At 49.4% G+C, this 20,614-nt stretch overlaps 2 protein-coding genes across 4 annotated transcripts; one reads left to right on the forward strand and one right to left on the reverse strand.

The window, feature by feature from the left end:
• Positions 1–3,732: 3,732 nt before the first annotated feature.
• On the forward strand, positions 3,733–11,491 carry ZBTB39 (zinc finger and BTB domain containing 39). 3 transcript variants are annotated; one of them, XM_052641030.1, is made up of 2 exons: positions 3,733–3,855; positions 5,340–11,491. In XM_052641030.1, the coding sequence occupies exon 2, from the start codon at positions 5,384–5,386 to the stop codon at positions 7,505–7,507; it is 2,124 nt and encodes a 707-aa protein (XP_052496990.1). In that variant the 5' UTR covers positions 3,733–3,855; positions 5,340–5,383; the 3' UTR covers positions 7,508–11,491. The 3 variants fall into 3 exon arrangements, with proteins under 3 accessions (XP_052496990.1, XP_052496989.1, XP_052496991.1); XM_052641029.1 differs by lacking the exon at positions 3,733–3,855 and adding an exon at positions 4,105–4,289; XM_052641031.1 differs by lacking the exon at positions 3,733–3,855 and adding an exon at positions 4,302–4,325.
• Positions 11,492–13,953: 2,462 nt separating this feature from the next.
• GPR182 (G protein-coupled receptor 182) lies at positions 13,954–15,135 on the reverse strand. Its single transcript, XM_052641038.1, has one exon. The coding sequence runs from the start codon at positions 15,133–15,135 to the stop codon at positions 13,954–13,956; it is 1,182 nt and encodes a 393-aa protein (XP_052496998.1).
• Positions 15,136–20,614: the final 5,479 nt, after the last annotated feature.

The following is a 20,614-nucleotide window of genomic DNA, read 5'->3' on the forward strand; positions in this document are numbered from 1 at the left end:
GGACACATAGGGACTTTTCTTGGCCAAGCTGCAGTGACATTTCTTGGTTACTGCTGGTGTGTTAAGATGCACATGCTTGTTTGTCTCTCTTAGTGTAGATAAAGGCTATTGTTAATGGGAAGCTTTGAAGCCAACAAGCCGCAAAAACTGATGAGCATTTAAAAGCTGTTAGAGTGCTCATCACCTAACAGAGAGACTCCCGTTTTAGGAAAATTTGGTTATAGAATGCCAACATCAATAAAATTTGCATGCAAAGAGATATACTTGTAAAACATCACACGATCTCCAACCTAGAGGCAATTCCTTCTAGGTATTAGTTTAGCTTCAAGAGACCCAAAATCTTAGCTAAAAACATAACAGGATTCTTAAACTCCAAAGAGTGAAGCACGCCACCTTCTGGTATACCTGCCTATTTTATGTCTAAGAATGATGGTTCCAGAAGCTATAAATACCTACAAAAATGGCAAAATCTTACTAAAAACACAAAAAGTATCTAGAACACCACCCAGGCCTCCCCTATTACATCTCTATGCCAAAGCCTGTGATTGTGTGGATCACAATAAACTGTGGAAAATTTGGAAAGAGATGGGAATACCAGACCACCTGACCTGCCTCTTGAGAAACCTATATGCAGGTCAGGAAGCAACAGTTAGAACTGGACATGGAACAACAGACTGGTTCCAAATAGGAAAAGGAGTATGTCAAGGCTGTATATTGTCACCCTGCTTATTTAACTTCTATGCAGAGTACATCATGAGAAACACTGGGCTGGAAGAAGTATAAGCTGGAATCAAGATTGCAGGGAGAAATATCGATAACCTCAGATATGCAGATGACACCACCCTTATGGAAAAAGTGAAGAGGAACTAAAAAGCCTCTTGATGAAAGTGAAAGAGGAGAGTGAAAAAGTAGGCTTAAAGCTCAATATTCAGAAAACGAAGATCATGGGATCTGGTCCCATCACTTCATGGCAAATAGATGGGGAAACAGTGGAAACAGTGTCAGATTTTATTTTTTTGAGCTCCAAAATCACAGATGGTGATTGCAGCAATGAAATTAAAAGACGCTTACTCCTTGGAAGGAAAGTTATGACCAATCTAGATAGCATATTCAAAAGCAGAGACATTACTTTGCCAACAAAGGTCCGTCTAGTCAAGGCTATGGTTTTTCCAGTGGTCATGTATGGATGTGAGAGTTGGACTGTGAACAAAGCTGAGTGTAGAAGAATTGATGCTTTTGAACTGTGGTGTTGGAGAAGACTCTTGAGAGTCCCTTGGACTGCAAAGAGATCCAACCAGTCCATTCTAAAGGAGATCGGTCCTGGGTGTTCTTTGGAAGGAATGATGCTAAAGCTGAAACTCCAGTACTTTGACTACCTCATGCGAAGAGTTGACTCATTGGAAAAGTCTCTGATGCTGGGAGGGATTGGGGGCAGGAGGAGAAGGGGACGACAGAGGATGAGAGGGCTGGATGGCATCACCGACTCGATGGACATGAGTTTGAGTGAACTCCAGGAGTTGGTGATGGACAGGGAGGCCTGGCGTGCTGTAATTCATGGGGTCGCAAAGAGTCGGACACGACTGAGCGACTGAACTGAACTGAGGGGCCCATCATCAAAATGCTTCCGCAGGGATTGATATCTCAGTTGTAATCAATGGGGATGATAGAACAGAGATTGTTCTTTAAGGCTCTATGCAAATTCTTCACCGCATTGCGTCAACTCCCCTGAATTTACATCATCGAATTAGAAAGGACCTACCAGGAGGCTTTCATGATTCAGGATTTGCTTACAAGAACCTCTGCTCCTGGTTAGGAGTGAGTACAGATGAGGCTATATGATCAGGAATCTCTCCTCAACTCTGGAAGATTTTGCTGAATGTACTGCTAGAGCAATACCTGTCCAACAAAAATCCTTCAACTCTCTAGCCAAAGTTGTTTTAGATTTTCTTTTAACTGAACAAATAGGTATCTATGCTATGGCCACCACCACCTATCATATCTAAATTAACACTTCTGGGGAGGTTGAATTCAGCTACCTAAGATTACTGAATAAGCCACTTCAAAAGGTGATCCCTCTAAAGACCCCTCCAAAGGGTCTTTCTTTGACTGGTTTGATTTGGATTCCTTTGGGTCTTGGGGACCATGGCTCTGAAGTGCACTCCAGACACTGGGAATTGTCCAGCTTGTGATCATCATAGTAGTCCCTCTGGTGTCCTATATTCTCCTAAAAGCTTTAAATGTGTGTCCTCAGCTGCTAACCACCGAGCCAGTGATCCCTCTAAGACTGGAATGCCAAAAACGGAATCAAAAGTATGATCGACTGAAAAACCTGTGAGCCTGAAGTCATGACCTGGGAATACCATAAAGATTCAGCCAAAAAACCTTCATGACCTGTGATCGTCACAGTAAAAGCTATGGGGAGAACTTCAGAGTGATAGCTGGCAATGGTGCTCATGCCTTAAGTTTTGAACACATCTCTCAGTGAAACTCAGGCAAAGTTTTTGTTTGATGACACATCTTGGGCAGGAACATCTGGGGAGATTTGGAGGGTAACTGCTGCACTAAAGGGTGGAAGCAGAGAAATGGAGCTCTAGAAAGAGTTGAGAAAGTAGCGGAGGAAAAATAATCTCTCCCTCTACCCTTCTAGGTTCTTGGCTGAGTAAATAATAAAAGGCAGCGTAACAGGAAAAAAGAAACAGAAGTTTAACAATATGTATACTTCCTATATACACGGGAGATACCCAGGAAAACTAAGACTTTCTTGACATTATCTACCCTTCTCTTCCCGGTTCAGAGACAAATGGACATTTCCCTTGTAAATGGCTCTTACAAAAGGGTAACCTCTGCTCATTTTTCAGAGCTTCTCTGCTGCCTGCTGTTCCTTAAAAATAATCCTTATGCCAAAGAAGCATATGTTGGGGTGTCATGTTCTGCTCCCCTCCAGGAAGGACAGGCTGCCCGAAACAGGCCTGCGCTGCCAAGGTGCAGTAGGATACTGTGAAATCCTTCATTTGGCGGCGCAGCTGGAAGGAGGGTCCACAATGAACTTTCAGAGGGTGGTCCACCGGGAGCCCAGCCCTCAAGTACTTCTTCTTCATTCAAACAGGCTTTGTTAAGCACCTTTCCTATGAACCAGAAGCCTGTGTGTTGGGGCGGGGGCGGGAGGGAGCAGCGGAGACACAGCCGTGTGCAGAACAGCCCCTGCCTTCAGGAAGCTCAGTGCCTAGCGGAGGAGACAAATAGTTAAAGTGGCAATCTTACAACTGTTTCTGAAACTACACCAGCAGACGTTCTGAGAGTAAACTTTTGGGACTGTGAGATGTGGAACAGGGGAGGCGATTTAAGCTTAGCCTTGGGATAGCGTTTTTCACTTCTCCAGGTACTAGGGCGAGGAGGGAGTGGTCCAGCACTTACAGGATGAGTGCTTCAAAAAAAGCCAGGCTTGGGTGGTGGTGGCGGTGAGGGCTGGAAACGTCCTGGCAAATGCCCGAGGGGGCCCGGTGGCGGCGGCCCCAGGGCCTCGCGGGGGTCAGAAGTGGGGCGGGGGTCCCCGGGTGGCGCAGTGGCTTCGGCCAGCCTGCTTCGCTCCCGGCCCCACCGTGTGGGGGCGCTGCCTCCTCCCTGGCGGCTGGGGGCGCTGCGGCCGAGCGGCGGGGGGCGCTGCCTCCTCCGGGACGGCGGGGGGCGCTGCGGGCCGGGCGGTGGGGGCGGCCCGGGCCGGCGCGGCGAGCGGCGCGGCGGATGGAGAGTCTGGCCGCGGCCGGCGGCGCCGCCTCCTCGTCGGGCCGGGCACGGCGGGCCGGGGCCTTTGTGTGAGGCGGCGGCGGCGATGGTGCTCGGGCCCCGCGGAGCCGGGTAAGCGCGGCCAGGCCGAGGGCTGCCCTGGCCGAGGCCCGACCCTCGTCCCGGCCTTTCTCTCGCTCTCGCTGGGCTCCCTCCCGCCCGCTGCCCTCGGCCGGATCCATCCTCCCCCGCCGCGCGCCGACCCCCGCCGGCCCCGCCGCCGATCCTTTCGACCCCCGGCCGGCCCCGCGCCCCGCCGCCACCCCCTCGCCCCCGCCCGAGGTCGTCTTGAGGAATTCCCGGCTGTTTGGGGGAAGGGACCGAGGTGCTCGATGCCCCCTAGATGGAGTGCCCCAGCCGGATCCAACGGCCTTCCTCCCGAATTCGACCCTCCAGAAGGGAGACCGTGGCGCCGCGCGGTTGTTGGGGTCCCTTCTCAGAAGTTCCGAATCCGTTCCCTCCCACTGCCGCTCGGGCTTCCCGGTGCCCCGACCTGCTGACCGTTGGTGTGTGGCCATCAGGGCCCCGGAGATCCTTCGCTGGTACCCAACAAAGCTCAGAGGCTTCCTGGGCCCCAGAAAAAGTTGGGAGTTAGTCCAGTGTCGTGAGGTGGAGCAAGGGGGCTGTGTTGCACAGGGCGAGTCGTGAGGCTGAAGGAGAGGGCAACGAGTTTGGCTTTTTTCTGGTCTGCAGGACTCAGAAAGGGGGGGAAAATGGTACTGAGCAAGCCTTCAGGAGTTACCTGTGTAATTGGGTAGCTTCTTATCCCAAACCCTATCGCAAGGCATCAGGTAAATCTCTCAGTTCTGGTCAACATAAGCATAGCTCCTGAAAAGGGTGGGGAAAAAAAGACCTGAAGAGTCTTCAGGTAATTCTAAATACCGTAGTTGTGTTCTTTACTTCTCTGGCTTCACCCACAAGCTACAGAGAGTGTGATAGAACACTATCTGAATGGCCCTGGGCTAAGAGGCAGGTCGCTTAGATAGGGAAAGATGGGAACTCAAGAATAAACAAGTGATTTATTTTAGGGCCTGAAAGAACACAGCAGTAAGAGGAAAGGAAAGGGTAAAGCATCTTTTCCCTAGTAGCTAATGGAGCTTGATAATTGTGTTCACCTATGTGTATGGCATTTGGCCTAGTAAGGGAAGAGAATATACTCAGTGAGATAGGAAAGCTTGTATTCAGGAAGAAATTAGGAAATTAATATGAGAAAAGTTTGAACCAGTTGCTTGGGGAATGAAATATGAGAAGGTATCAAGGGAATACTTTGGCTTTAAAGCACTACCTTCTGTCCAGTCAGGCCTCCAGCTTCTCTTAGAGAAGAATTTATCAGATTTTTTTCAATATTTTTAGATTTTTTTGTGATCACTCTCTTGGGGGATGTGCAGGGAGAAAGGTTACTGCCCCATCACTTCTGCTGTCATCGTCCCCTCCAGCAGAATGGAGCAAGTGTATGTCCATTCACGCTTGCTCTCTACCTGGGGCTATTGTCCCGCAGAGCTCTTCACCTACAAGGATGTGTTTGGCCATCCACCTTATCCTTTTGCTATCCGCAGATTAACTGTGCTGATAAGGAGGCAACTTCACAGGAGCTGCTAAGATGGGCATGAGGATCAAACTGCAAAGCACCAACCACCCCAACAACCTGCTGAAAGAACTCAACAAGTGCCGGCTCTCAGAGACCATGTGCGATGTCACCATCGTTGTGGGGAGCCGTTCCTTCCCGGCCCACAAAGCCGTGCTGGCCTGCGCAGCTGGCTACTTCCAGAACCTCTTCCTCAACACTGGGCTTGATGCTGCCAGGACCTATGTGGTGGACTTCATCACCCCTGCCAACTTCGAGAAGATTCTAAGCTTTGTGTACACGTCGGAACTCTTCACGGACCTGATCAACGTCGGGGTCATCTACGAGGTAGCGGAGCGTCTGGGTATGGAGGATCTCCTCCGGGCCTGTCACTCCACCTTTCCTGACCTGGAGAGCACTGCCGTGGCCAAGCCCCTGACCAGCACCAGCGAGAACCACTCTGGTACCCCGAGTTGTAGCTCAGCAGAACTCCCCCATCCCCTTGGAGAACTCCGGGGGGGTGGGGAGCACTTTGGTCCTGATAGAAACTATGCGTTACCTAGTGATGCTGGAGGAAACTATAAAGAGGAGGAGAGAAATGTTACCAGTGACACTAACCAGAGCCTGCAGCCGCTGCCGCCAAAGACAGAAGACCACGATGCCCCTGCTCCGTTCACCTCCGTCCCCAGCGTGGTGACCCAGCCAGGCCTGGGCACTGTCAGCACGGGCATCCAAACCAGCACCAGCTCCTGCCAGCCATACAAAGTCCAGAGCAATGGAGACTTCAGTAAGAACAGCTTCTTCACTCCTGACAGTGCAGTAGACATTACCACTGGGACCAACTCCTGTCTGGGCAACAGCGACCATTCCAAAGACCCCAGCTTTGGACAGATGGATGAGCTCCAACTGGAGGACCTGGGGGATGACGACTTGCAGTTTGAAGACCCCACCGAGGAGATTGGCACAGCTGAGGAGGTGATTGAATTGAGTGACGACAGTGAGGATGAGCTAACTTTTGGAGAGAGTGAAAACCGAGAGAATAAGGCCATGCCCTGCCAGGTATGCAAGAAGGTTCTGGAGCCCAACATTCAACTGATCCGACAACATGCTCGGGACCACGTGGACCTGCTGACTGGCAACTGCAAGGTCTGTGAGACCCATTTCCAGGACCGGAACTCCCGGGTCACCCATGTTCTCTCCCACATCGGTATTTTCCTCTTCTCCTGCGACATGTGTGAAACTAAGTTCTTTACCCAGTGGCAACTGACCCTCCACCGACGGGATGGAATATTTGAGAACAACATCATCGTCCACCCCAACGACCCCTTGCCTGGGAAGCTGGGTCTCTTTGCAGGGGCGGTCTCTGCGGAGCTGAAATGTGCTGCCTGTGGGAAGGCATTGGCCAAAGATTTCCACGTGGTCCGGGGCCATATCCTTGACCATCTGAACCTGAAGGGCCAGGCCTGCAGTGTCTGTGACCAGCGCCACCTCAACCTCTGCAGCCTCATGTGGCACACACTTTCCCACCTTGGCATCTCTGTCTTCTCTTGCTCTGTGTGTGCAAACAGCTTTGTGGACTGGCATCTCCTGGAGAAGCACATGGCTGTGCACCAAAGCCTGGAAGATGCCCTCTTCCGCTGCCACTTGTGCAGCCAGAGCTTCAAGTCAGAGGCTGCCTATCGCTACCATGTCAGCCAGCACAAGTGCAACAGTGGCCTTGACACACGGCCTGGTTTTGGACTCCAGAACCCAGCTCTCCAGAAGCGGAAGCTGCCGGCAGAGGAGTTCCTGAGTGAGGAACTGGTGCTGCAGGGCCAACCTGGGAACAGCAAGTATAGCTGCAAGGTGTGCGGCAAAAGGTTTGCCCACACGAGTGAGTTCAACTACCACCGGCGGATCCACACGGGCGAGAAGCCGTACCAGTGTAAGGTGTGCCACAAGTTCTTCCGAGGCCGCTCGACCATCAAGTGCCACCTGAAGACGCACTCGGGGGCTCTCATGTATCGCTGCACGGTCTGTGGCCACTACAGCTCTACCCTTAACCTCATGAGCAAGCACGTCGGTGTGCACAAAGGCAGCCTCCCACCTGACTTCACCATCGAGCAAACCTTCATGTACATTATTCATTCCAAAGAAGCGGAAAAGAACCCGGACAGCTGACTGGGTCCCAGCAGAGCCAGGGGGAGCTCCAGGCGGCAGCCAGGACATTGGTTTTCTAATGGCTGTTGGTCCTGCCCCAGCTGAAGTTACAGTTTTGCCTTGCTGGGAATTCTGTTCTGTCCTGTGTTTAAAGAAGACAAAATACATAGCACATGAACACTAACTGTTTCTGAGAAGCAGCGGCCCTGTCATGTTTACCTCCTTACCTGTTCTTGTCCGTGGAGGGCTGTGTCTTTGATTCTTTGGAGGCTGGTTTTGGGATCTCATCAGGCAGTTGGTGTCAGCTAGATTCCCTTCCCCAGCCTCTTGAGTTTTAGTTTACTGATAGGTTTTATGCTGCTAAGAATCCAACCAACAGCCTCACTGAACAGAGGAGGTGGAGAGAGGTTTTCACTGTGGGTATTACTGCCGGACCTCCAACCGGGACAGCCAGCTAGGAGAGATTTTGGGAATGTGGTCATTCAGAAAAGAAAAGGCAGCTCACCCTTGGGTGCTGGTCCCATCCCTTAGCAGGGCTGTCAGGGATGAGGGGCCTGCTTGTTCCAGGGCTCTAATCTGCTGATTGGACAGTAAAATCTCTTGGCAGCTAGATCCAAACTGGGGACAGAGCTTTGTGTTTAGGTCTGAAAGCCTTGGGATGAATCCTTGCCAGCCGCAAGAGGTGTCCTGCAGTGCAGCGGAAAGCAGCAGCCTGGGATGCACAGGAAGGGAGATTTCTCTTTTCCCCCCAATTCCAAAGAAATGGGATCTTACAGAGTGGTAGCCCAGGATGTCAGGACTTCCCCGTGGGCAAAAGAGACAGGGAGCCACTTTGATATAGTCATCAATCATCTGGCCTCCCTTGACCCCGAGTTGCCTGGTGGAAGGGTGGGGATGTCTCTGAAGCAGCAGCCTTGCCTTAATTTGCATCCAGTCTCCCACCTAGAAGTGTTTTTGGCGTATAGTGTAGATGCGAAGACCCCATGAGGTGGAAGGGTGGACTGTGAGCCCTTCAGGATTAAAGGGACCCGAGTAGCTGGATGTACATTCTGTCTGTCCCAGTCAGGTAACCTATTGTTTACTTTGTGCTAACTGGGCCAGAGTTTTGGCAGCTCACCTTTGACCTGCTGGATTTATCCTGATCTGTCATTGCATGGCCACCAGAGGGTGCTATTGACCAACAGCTGGTTCAAGCCCTCTCCAGGTGACTGGGTAATGGATCTGCCCAGTCGTGGTTGCTGGTTGACTCTGTTCTTATTTGCCTTTTGAGGGGATCTTGCCCAAAGAAGGCTTGAGGGAGAGAGCCCTCGGAACTCGCATCTCACAAGGTGGCACCTCCAAAACCCTTACTACCTCACCTGCTCAGGCGAGCTCTGGGGGTCCCTGGCCCTGAACCTGCCCCTGCCCCTCGTGGGACTCAGCAGCACTCCGGGCTGTTTTACAAGCAAGTAGTTTTAATTAACTCACAAAGCCTTTTTGGACATTAATATTTATTTATTTTTGTTTTTGTGTACATATTACCCAGCATCTCTGTTGGCTAAGAGACTTCAGGAAAATGAGCTTCTCCCCAGCAAGTAGCCATATTCCAGGGGACAGTCCTGGCCAGATATTTGGGGAACAGGGGCTTGAACTAGGGGAGAACAGGTCAAGCCTTTAAACAAGCAAATGCTTTTCTCTCCAGATAAGTCTCTTGCAGAATAAACCCAGGGAGCCCTTTAGGGAATGGATGTAAATTCTAGAAAGTTGAGGCTTGTTAAATCCTTGGACCTTTTATCCCCTTCCCATCCTGTGGTTGAGTAGGTTGGGGACTGGGTTGGGATAAGATCACATGAAGGCCCTGTTTGCATATTTTCTCATTCTTCCTGAAGTTGGGAAGTTATAGTAACACATACAAGTAAACCAAAGCCCTGGCCCTTTTGGACTTGCCCCCAGATCTCCCCCCAGCCCTAACTGATAAAGCCTTGGAGTTTTGTGTGCATAGCTGTCCAGTGAGGTGACCATTACTTGAAGGGACTTGTCAAGTGGCCAGCTTTCACTATCAGAATCCAATGAGTTAAATGTTCCCTTGGGACATTCTTGTTAGAAAGCAGTCCTGAGACTTTGCATCCCTGACTGACTGCTTCCTTTCTTCCCATTAGTCGTCTCAGAAGGAAAGTGTGTAAAAGACCACAGTCAACTATCTGCTCAGCTTTTCAAGCCTGAGTCGTTTCTCCCAGATTGTGGGTGAGGACTGAGTTTTGAATGGCCAGATTTGATAGTGGGGCTACTCCCTAGAAGCCAGCTGGGAAGCTGAGAATGGATCAGTATGCTGGAGAAACCCTTTTCCTTAACAGAGGGTTATCACTGATGCTGGGTAGTCTGTATACTTAACCTGAAACTGTGAAGTTTTCCCTTTTTGCCAGTAAACCAAAAAGCAAATCCTTGAAACTTTACCCCTAACACTAAGTAAAAGACTGCACCCGCTGACCCTCCTGAGGCCAAGTGGTTGCCCAGGGTGGCTTGGTTGGCTGCAGTCAGACATGTAGCAGGGTCAGTAGCTCGTGAGGCTCATTGACCCAACACTGTCCCCCACGTGTCCCCCATATTCACACCTCAGCCCTTCCTGTTTGGAGTCGTGCTTGCTTCCTCTGCCACCAGCCACTCTTCTGTACTCTTTTACTTGAAAAACTATATTGTGGCACAGGGCGCTCTAGGATGCCTGGTGGAAGGTATTAATTTTATTCTGAATTTGAAATATTTTCAATTGTCCGTTCATTGGGTCGTGTTGCCCTCTGCCTTGGAGCCCAGTTTAGCACTGTCTTCTGCTGTATCGTTCCAAGGTTCGTTCTGTTTGATCCTTGAATGTCTCTTCTTTTTCATCCCCCACCTTTTTTTCTTATTCAGTACTCAGGACTGGCTACATAATTTATAGAGCCCTTTGTTTAAAAACGGTTAAGAATTTTGTGGCAACTAGAGCATTAAAGCAAACACAAGGCCATTCTCATCTTGTTTCCTAAGGGAAAGGGTGGTACTCTAATGTTCTTGGTGTTAGTCGCTCAGTCGTTCTGGCTCTGCGACCCCATGGACTGTAGCCTGCCAGGCTCCTCTGTCCATGAAATTCTCCAGGCAAGGATACTCGGTGGGGTAGCCATTCCCATCTCAAGGGGATCTTCCCGACCCAGGGATCCAACCCAGGTCTCCTGCACTGCAGGCAGATTCTTTACCATCTGAGCCACCAGGGAAGCCCCTGTTATTCTAATGGCACACTGTAAACAGCTGCTTGTGGCCAGATGAAGGGATCAGTATCGTGGCACTCTGCCCATCCATGACTCACTGATGCTACAGGACCTGCCGGGAAGCTCTGCCGTACCCTGGTGTTTGGTCCTAAAGTTTCAGGCTCCACGGAGTCTCTAGTTCATGGCTAGTTGGGAAGAAAGGAGGTGGGGATGGGAGTCAAGAAATAGGTAAAAATTCTTTTTGACATTCTTCTAGTCTATGAGTACCCTTTTGTCTCTAGGAAACCTCTGAGTTTAATGACCTTCTCCCCAGTCAGGTTTTGCTGCTGGTGAATATTCTTCTGACCACCTGCTGTGCCCTATCACCCTCCAACCCCCAGACTATTCAACTTTGGAAGTGAATTTACACTTCTTCATATACGGACATGATTTTGTTGGCATGGAAGTGGACTGTGTGCAGAAATCTGCCCATCTAGGAATCCTCGTGTGTCCTTTCCCCCAAATCCTGCACTGAATGAATCAGGAAGCAGGGCACACAGCGTTTGTTTCAATGTGCTTACTCATGGTAAACTTCATATCAGAATGAAAATGAAACTTTTACTTTGGATGTTTTCTTTAACACCCTTCCCCTGTCCAGTCCACCCTCCGCTCCCACCTCTACTAGCTACGTCTCTTATGAAACTGAGAAGAGTTGCTGACATTTAACTCCTTCCGTTAAATTAATAAGTACTGACCTCCTAATATTTAAGTGTTTACTATCTATTGCTGTAAAGTTTTGTATATTTTGTAAACTTCTTTTCTCAAATAGTAGATGTCTAAAATCGTTGTACATCTGATTCTTTTATATTCCATTGTTCAGCACAAAGTGTGGTTTTTATTTAGAATAAAAAAAAAGGAAATTTGAAATGGTAGTTCTTTTCCTATTTACTGTGGTCTGCTCATCCCTCACAGTTCAGAGTATCTGGGCCATCACCCTCTCAGTAGCAATATTCTGCTCAGCGGATGCCAGAGTTCTTTCAGGTAGCACATTTCCTTTCCTATAGCTGGAATTCCCCGGGGTTGACTTGATCTGTTTTTAGTGGAAAATTAACTCAAAGACCCAACCTTTTCAGAGGGACCATCTCTAAGGGGAATCTTATTGGCCCAGAGAGAGCAGTGGGACTCTACTAATGTCTGGTTGGACCAGAGGGTTGGTCACAAATTGTCTTGCTGGTGTCATTCAACATGACTTGGTGTGTCAGAATGGAGAGAGGCAGATTCAGAGATGGGGCAGAGGTTTGGCCTAGTTTCGTGAGGTTGGTAACCAACGTTCCCCTACAGAGAGGAGACAGACCTGGAGTTAGGACGTGACATGGTCCCCTTGGTCTCAGGGCACACGGATTTGACCTGGCGCCCATCAGTGCTCAGCAAACACAGAGCTGGGGGCCTTGCTGCCATCAGCCCCTTGCTTGCTTCTCAGGCCCTAGGGAAGTACCTGTGCTATCAGAGTGATCACTGGTTGCCGAAGTGGAGTCTGTGAGAAAAGAAGATGTTGGGAAAGTGGCCTCAGGTAACCGAGAATGTAACAGATGTAGATCTGGGTTTCCTTGAGGGAACTTCTGGAGCCTGATTTGGGGGCGGCAGTGATAAGGGCATTGGACCTGGGCGGGGTTTTTATGTGGGCACAGGGGAGGAACGTCTTTGTAACACATTCTCTGCATTGTTAGGTTCCTGGACTCCCCTAGTTGAAAAAGGCTTCAGCTCTGTGCTACTGAGCAGCGGTTTGTAGCATGAAGACCCTTTATATAAAAAGACCCTTTTCCAGGTTTGGGTCCAGTGAGCAGAGGGAGTTAAATGGACTTCCCTTGGTGCTCCTGACAAATGGGTTCATACAGTTCTGGAGCACATGTTTAATGCATCTGGTGAATCTGTTTAATGCATCTCAGATTTCCAAGAGCAGAGGGGGAGGCCCTCCAGGTCAGTGAGTAGCTATTCCAAATTAAACATTCCAGACATAACTGAGCACTTGAGCAGGACAGAAGGTCTCAGTGATTGTGTCCACAAGCCCCTCAATTCTCCACCAGCAGGATGCAGAGGCGGAGGGCTCAGGACTGGTGGGCTAGGGCCTGCTCTGAGGCTTTTCTTCAGTCAGAGCGCTTCGTGGACAAGGTCCTAGTTTCCCAAACTGGTATATAGAGCCCTTTCCAGAAGACCTCCATGTTCGCAAGAGGACTTCCGTTCCTGTCTATAGGCCAACTGTGAATAGAAGTTGCTGGACAGGAAAATTATGAGGAGACTTGGCCAGGAAGAAAGAAGTCTGAGGGTCAAAACTGACTTAGGAGACACCAGGCCTCTGCCCTGTGACAGAATGGAGGATTTCCACTTCCCACCCTCTGCAGGGGCAAGATGGGCAGAGCACCCGTGAGTGCAGCTGCTGCCCATCCTGAAGTCTACTCCCGGAATGGTTGTCCTTTGCTATTTTCCTGGGATCCAGAGAGAAAGGGAGGGACTGGGGGCAGAAGTCTGGAAACGTGCTAGACCCAGAGCTGGGGGCAGAGGGGCTATGAGCAGCATGGACTTAGGGACAGCTCCTCTGCTTGTGGGGGGAGGGGGATCAGGATGGACAAGGAGGAGAGTGTCAGCAAGCCCTTTCCTGAATGGTGGGGGAGGAGAGTCCTCCTAGCAGCCCAGCTGCAGGGTGCCTGTCTCAGACCTCGGCCTCACCCGCCCCTGCTGTCCCCACCCGTTCCATTTATCATCGCATTGAGGATGCACTGCTGGGAAACAGCCTGCTGAGGCCTCCTGGCTCCTTGGCCTCTGGCCTCTTGTCCCTGCAGCCTGCATGATGTGCTGGGAGGTCAACAAGCGCAAACACAAAAGGAAAGTTGTGTGCGGTTCCTGTGGAGCTCACTCTTTCCGGCCGGGGTGGTTTTTGCTGAGCATCTCTTTGGCCTCAGCTCCATTCCCAATCCCAGCTTGCAGTGCACACTTGTTCAGAGATTCAGAGTCGTGTCTCTCTCTGTTCTTTATTTCACCTTTTCCCCTACATCTCTCCCTTCAGCACAGGGATGGTTTCAGATAGTACAACGCCCAGGATCTGTTCTCTTCCCCCGCCTGCCTCCCTCCCCATCCCCACCTCAATATTTAAAGACATACTCAATATTGGCCATGAGCGCTCTGACCTGCTCCCATGCTCCCCCCCCCCCTCCCCGCCCAGATCTCTCACCTACTTCCAGCTTTCTGCTTCACTGGTGGAGGACACTGGACCCTTCCTCAGCTGGCTACAAGAGACTGGGGAGCGGAGGTGGGTGGGGTGTTTGCTGCCTGGAAGTTCAGGCTTGGGTGGTGGTGGGGGCCGGCTGCAGGGGGCTGGATGCCCTCCTTGGTGATGATGATGGAATGCTGGGTGGAGGAGGAGGAGGAGGAGGAGGCATGTCTGCCCTCCCTGGCCTGGACCTTGGGAAGGTAATGGACCACGGCGTTGAGGAGCCGGCCCCGGAAGCTCGGGCTGAGGAAGTTATAAAGGATGGGGTTGACAACACAGTGGAGCATGGAGAAGCAGTCAATGATGTCGTAGAAGAAGTAGAGCAGGTGGGCCAGGTAGCAGTGGAGGGAGATGTGGGTGCCGTGGAGTGTGAGCAGCAGCAGCGTCAGGTGGTAGGGCAGCCAGCAGATGACAAAGACGGCTATGTAGGCGCACACCAGCAGGCAGTGGCGCCGGCCCTCAGGCTGTCCTGTCTGCCGGAGCCGGCGGGCCGTCAGCACGTTGAAGACGGCGATGAGGGGCAAGGGCAGCAGGAAGCCCAGGACGGTGGTGGACAGGGCCACCACCACGGCCCACGTGCTGTATGTTTCAAAAGGCGCCATGAAGAGGCACATGGGCTCAAAGCTGTCCACCAGCTGGATGTGGACCACCTCGGGCAGCGGGATGAGGGCCGAGAGGACCCAGACCCCGGCACACACGGCCCGGCGCCCTCGGTGCTGGTGGCGCTGCCAGGAGGGAGAGGCATTGGTGAGGGTGACGTAGCGGTCCACGCTGAGGCACACCAGGAAGAAGATGCTGCTGTACATGTTGGCATAGTAGAAATAGTGGGTGAAGCGGCAGGAGAAGCTGCCCCAGAGCCAGGTGTAGTCCAGCGTGGCCTCCAGCATCCACACGGGCAGAGACAGGATGATGCCCAGGTCAGCGATGGCCATATTGAGCACGTAGAGACGCAGCAGCCCCGCGCGGGCCGAGCCCCGCCAGTTGACGCAGATCACCAGGAGGTTCTCCACCAGCCCGACCACGAAGATGGCCAGGTAGAGCACAAAGAGGGCTACGCGCTTGGTGTTCTCGTTGAGCTCCATGTGGCACTCGGGCAGGGTGTGGTTGAAGAAGTGGAGCAGCTCCGTCCAGTTGTAGATCTCTCCCACGTCCCTGGTGGGCACCACGCTGGGCCCCGAGGTGGCCGACATGAGGACTGGCTAGTGCCTAATGGGGAGAGGGACGGCTGGAGGAGCAAGGGAGCCTCGAAGGCAGCCTCGTGTCCCCAAGGTCACAGGCCACGGGGGCCAGGAGGTTTTAGGGAAAGATCCTGAGTCTGAAGAGGAAGAAAGGGAAGTGTAACATTTGAACCATAAATAAATAGCACACAGCTCACTGCCGGCTTTGACCCATGAACAGAAATATTCTGTTAAGGGGTCTCCGTGGTGGGAGAAGCCAGAGCCCAACCGCTTTCTTCCCGGTGACCAGTCCCCCTGGGTGGGTTCCATTTCCACTCCTCTCCTGGAGCTTCACTGCTTGGCCCTTTTGTGCAGGCCTTCCTTAGGGGCTCCTGCTTTGTCTCGCTATTTGGGCCTTGCGTGTGGGACACACACACACACCCACACACCCACACACACACCCCTCCGCTTCATCCCTGGGGACATCTGTGGATCATGCAGGAAAACCAATCACCTCCAGACCCCACGCCCTGCTTCTCTGAGAGAGGGCGACCCTCACCTGAGCTTCCCTGTCGAGAGCACCTCCGGTTGGGGAGGGCCGGTGGGTCTGGACCGTTGGGGAGCGGCAGGGAGGCTGAAGGGACGGTGGCTGCGGAGCTGGCTCTGCTGCAGGCTTCAGGGCCGCCCTTCTCATCCGGGAAGCAGTATCACTGGCTGAGGCTCTGTGGGAGAGGGTCGGGGTTTTTCCTGCCTTCTCCCAATCCAGTTAGAGGGGAAGTCACAGCAAAAGTTCCAGTGTGGCGGTGACAGGGAGGAGTCAGGCTGCAAACATTAAAATCCAGACTCCTGCGGCTGGGTGAACTTACCTCTTTAAGCCTCAGTGCTCTCCTCTGCAAAATGGGACAACAATCGTATCTCCTAATAAGGGTGCTTGTGAGAATTAAATGAGCCATCAAAGTGACATGCTAAAGCTTTATATATGTATATATTTTCCACTGATAAACTGGATTGGAATCCCACTCTCCCCCGTCTGTCTTGACTCCTACTGAAATAGAACTGGATGGGGGTAGGAAAATAAGTCTGAAAATTATTCAGATATAATCACTCTGGCCCTTCTGCTGAATGGCCACCCTGCCATTCCTCCAGCCCTCATTCTGTGATCTGAGGTGAGACTCTAGAGAGAGAGATAAGACTGAATGGGGAGGGAACTGTGCTGAGTTTCAGGGAGACTCCTGGATGGGGAAGGGGAGGTGAACAGCATTCTCCAGCCCCCAAGCTCCAGCCAAGGCTTCTTTCTCCCTCCAAGCCAAGGGGAAGGCTCGGAGCCCCGGATGTGTGTCCTTGGAGAGCATCTTGTGTCAGCTGAGCTTTTTCATCTCAGTCATTTGATCCCCCAGGAACCACTGTGGGGAGGGAGGGTAGGCTTCCTTATCCAGAGATGTTGCCTGTCTCACACAAGCCACACAGCGGCATCGAAGTGAGAGCAGAGCCACCTGGAGCTGGGCCCATGCTTTGTGGAGCCAGGGGTGTGTTGGCTGGAGGGGATTGGACATATACAAATTAATCGAGGTGAAATCCCTATGACAATATTAATATTTTAAAGTGTACACTTCAGTGGCATTTAGTATTCACAGTGTTGTGCAACCACTACCTCTATGTAATTCCAAAGTATTTCCGTCACCCCAGCAGAAAGTTTTGTCACTTCCGTTAAGCCTGCACTCTCAAGTCCGCTCTCCCTTCAGTCCTGGCAGCCGCTGTTCTGCTTTCTGTCTCTCTGGCTTTACGTATTGTGCCCAGCTGCTCAGTCGTGTCCAGCTCTTGGTGATCCCATGGTCTAGCCCACCAGGCTCCTCTGTCCATGGAATTTTCCAGGCAAGTGTACTGGAGTGGGTTGCCATTTCCTCCCGCATGGGGATCTTCCCGACCTAGGGATCGAACCCATACCTCTTGCATCTCCTGCATTGTCAGGCAGATTCTTTACCACTAGCACCACCTGGCAAGCCATTTATGTATTAAAGATAATTAATATCAGTTGAATCATACAATGTGTGACCTTAGTGTCTTTTCTTTTTCACTTAGCATTATATTAAAAGATTAAAAAAATTGAAGTATGGGTGATTTCCAGTGTTATGTTAGTTTCTGGTATATAGCAAAGTGATTCAGTTACATATATATATATATGTGTATATATATATATATACTTTTTTTCTTTTTTTTGGACCATGCCGCACAGAGAACCTTAGTTTCCCGACCAGGGATCCAGCCCATTCCCCCTGCAGTGGAAGCATGGGGTCATAACTGGACCACCAGTGGTTATAGCTTTTATTATAGGATATTGAATATAGTTCCTATGCTATACAGTAAGACCTTATTGCTTATCTATTTTACACATGGTAGTTTGTATCTGCTAATCCCAAACTCCTAATTTATTCCCCCCACCACCTTTCCCCTTTGGTAACCATAAATTTGTTTTCTCTGTCTGTGAGTGTTTCTGTTTTGTAAATAAGTTTACTTTTATCATATTTTAGACTCCAATCTAAGTGGTGTCATGTGGTATTTGTCTTTCTCTGACTTCGCTTAGTATGATGACCTCTAGATTTATCCATGTTGCTGCAAATGGCATTATTTCCTTTTTTTGTGGTTGACTAGTTATTCCACATTTTCTTTATCCATTTATCTGTTGATGGACATTTAGGTTGCTTCCATGTCTTGGCTATTGTAAATAATGCCACTATGAACACTGGAGTGAATGCATCTTTTTTGAAAGAATTTTCTCTGGATATGCCCAGAAGGGAATCATATGGCAATTCTAATTTTAGTTTTTTAGGGAACCTTCATACTGTTTTCCGTAGTGGCTGCACTAATTTACTTTCCCACCAACAGTGTAGAAGGGTTCCTTTTTTCCACATCCTCTCCACAATTCATTATTTGTAGACTTTTAAAAAACAGCCATTCTGACTGGTGTGAGGTGATACCTCATTGTAGATTTGATTTGCCTTTCTCTGATGATTAGCAATGTTGAGTATCTTTTCCTGTTCCTATCAACCATTTGTATGCCTTCTTTGGAGAAATGTCTAAGTCTTATGCTCATTTTTTGATTTTTTTGTTATTGAGTTATACAAGCTGTTTGCATATTTTGGAAATTAAGCCCTGTTAGTTGCATCATTGGCAAAAATAATCTCTCCCATTCAGTAGGTTGTCTTTTCATTTTGTTTATGGCTTCCTTTTCTGTGCAAAACTTGTAAGTTTGATTAGCTTCCATTTGTTTATTTTTATTTCTATTCTATTTCTATTCTATTTTTATTTCTATGTTTATTGGAGACCGACCTAAGAAAACATTGCTATAATTTATGTCAGAAACTGTTTTGCCTATGTTCTGTTCTAAGAGTTTTATGATGTCATGTCTTATATTTGTCTTTAAGCCATTTTGAGTTTTGTATGTGTGTATGTGTGTGTATGGTGTGAGGGAGTGTTCTAACTTCATTGATTTACATCACTTAGCGTAACATTTTTGAGATTCATCTGTGTTGTCCCTTGTGTCTATACTTCATTTCTGTTTATGGGTAAGTAATATTCCACTGTGTGGATATAGTGCATTTTGTTTATCCATTCAAAGAGTGGTTTTTTTTTTTTAAGTCTGCTAACTGACCTTTTTAATTGTGGTAAAATAAACATAACATCAAGTTTACCATTGTGGCTATTTTAAAGTATATAGTTCAGTAGAATTAAGTACATTCACCCGCACTTTTTAAAATTCTTTTAAAACTTTTAATTGGAAGATAATTGCATTACAGTGTTGTGTTGGTTTCTGCTGTACAATAATGTGACCACAATGTGACAATGCAACCATCACCACCATAAATACACATACGTCTCCTCCCTCTTGAACATGCCTCCCACCCCGCAACCTCATCCCGCCCCTCTAGGTTGGCACAGAGCACCAGGTTGAGCTCCCTGTGTTATACAGCAGCTTCTGCTGGCTACCTATTTTACATACGGTGATGTATACGTTTCAATGCTACTGTCTCAATCCATCTTACCCTCTCCTACCCCCACCCCCGGCTGTGCCCAGAAGTCCATTCTCTGTGTCTGCATCTCTATTCCTGCCCTGCAAATAGGTTCATCAGTACCATTTTTCTAGATTTCATATATATACATTAATATACAATATTTATTTTTCTCTTTCTGACTTATTTCACTCTGTATAACAGGCTATAGGTTCATTCACCTCGCTAGAACTGACTCAAATTCATTCCTTTTTATGGCTAAGTAATACTCCTTTATCCATTCATTGCTGATGGACATCTTGGTTGCTTCCCTGTCCTGGCTACTGTAAATAATGCTGCAATGAACTCTGGGGTACATGTGTCTTTTTGAATTATGGTTTTCTCTGTATATGTCCAATAGTGGAAATTATGGCTTTCTCAGTATATGCCCAACAGTGGGATTTTAGTGTCTGACTCTTTGTGACCCCATGCACTGCAGCCCACCAGGCTCCTCTGTCCATGGAATTTTCCAGGCAAGAATTTTGGTGTAGGTTGCCATTTCCTCCTCTAGGGGATCTTTCTGACCCAGGGATTGAACCCACATCTCCTGCGTCTCCTTCATTGGCAGGCAGATTCTTTACCACTGTCGGGTCATATAGTAGTTTTATTCCTAGTTTTTAAATATAATCTCCATACCATTCTTCATAGTGGCCACATAAGTTTGCATTCCCACCAACAGTGCAAGAGGGTTCCCTTTTCTCCACATCCTCTCCAACATTTATTGTTTGTAGGTTTTTTGATGATGGTTTTCTGACCAGTGTGAGGTGATACCTCATTGTAGTTTTGATTTGCATTTCTCTAATAATGAGTGATGTGGACCATTTTCTCATGTGTTTATTGACCATCTGTACACTAACATGTACTTAATGCCACCGTCACCACAAACCATCTCCATGGAAAAAGATATTTTCAGTTTTCTTAAAGCTTTCTCTACTCATGACATTTTTGACACCAAATGTGTAGAGTTTCCCCCCAACACCAACCAGTTTTCCAACTCTCCAGACATCAAATGCTGCTAAGTCACTTCAGTCATTTCCAACTCTGTGCGACCCCATAGACGGCAGCCCACCAGGCTCCCCTGTCCCTGGGATTCTCCAGGCAAGAACACTGGAGTGGGTTGCCATTCCCTCCTCCAGTGAATGAAAGTGAAAAGTGAAAGGGAAGTCGCCCAGTCATGTCCGACTCTTCGCAACCCCATGGACTGAAGCCTACCAGGCTCCTCTGTCCATGGGATTTTCCAGGCAAGAGTACTGGGGTGGGGTGCCATCGCCTTCTAATTTAAGTCAATTCTGACACCAACCACCTGGAGTTAGTGTCAGACTCCACAGTATTCTTGCCTGGAGAATCCCATGGATGGAGAAGCCTGGTAGGCTACAGTCCATGGGGTCGCAAAGAGTCAGACACGATTGAGTGACTTCACTTCACTTCACTACAGGTTTAAGGGCTCACAAGATTGTCCTTACTTA

The sequence above is a fragment of the Budorcas taxicolor genome, chromosome 5, assembly GCF_023091745.1.
Source record: "Budorcas taxicolor isolate Tak-1 chromosome 5, Takin1.1, whole genome shotgun sequence".
NCBI classification, from domain to species: Eukaryota; Metazoa; Chordata; class Mammalia; order Artiodactyla; family Bovidae; genus Budorcas; species Budorcas taxicolor.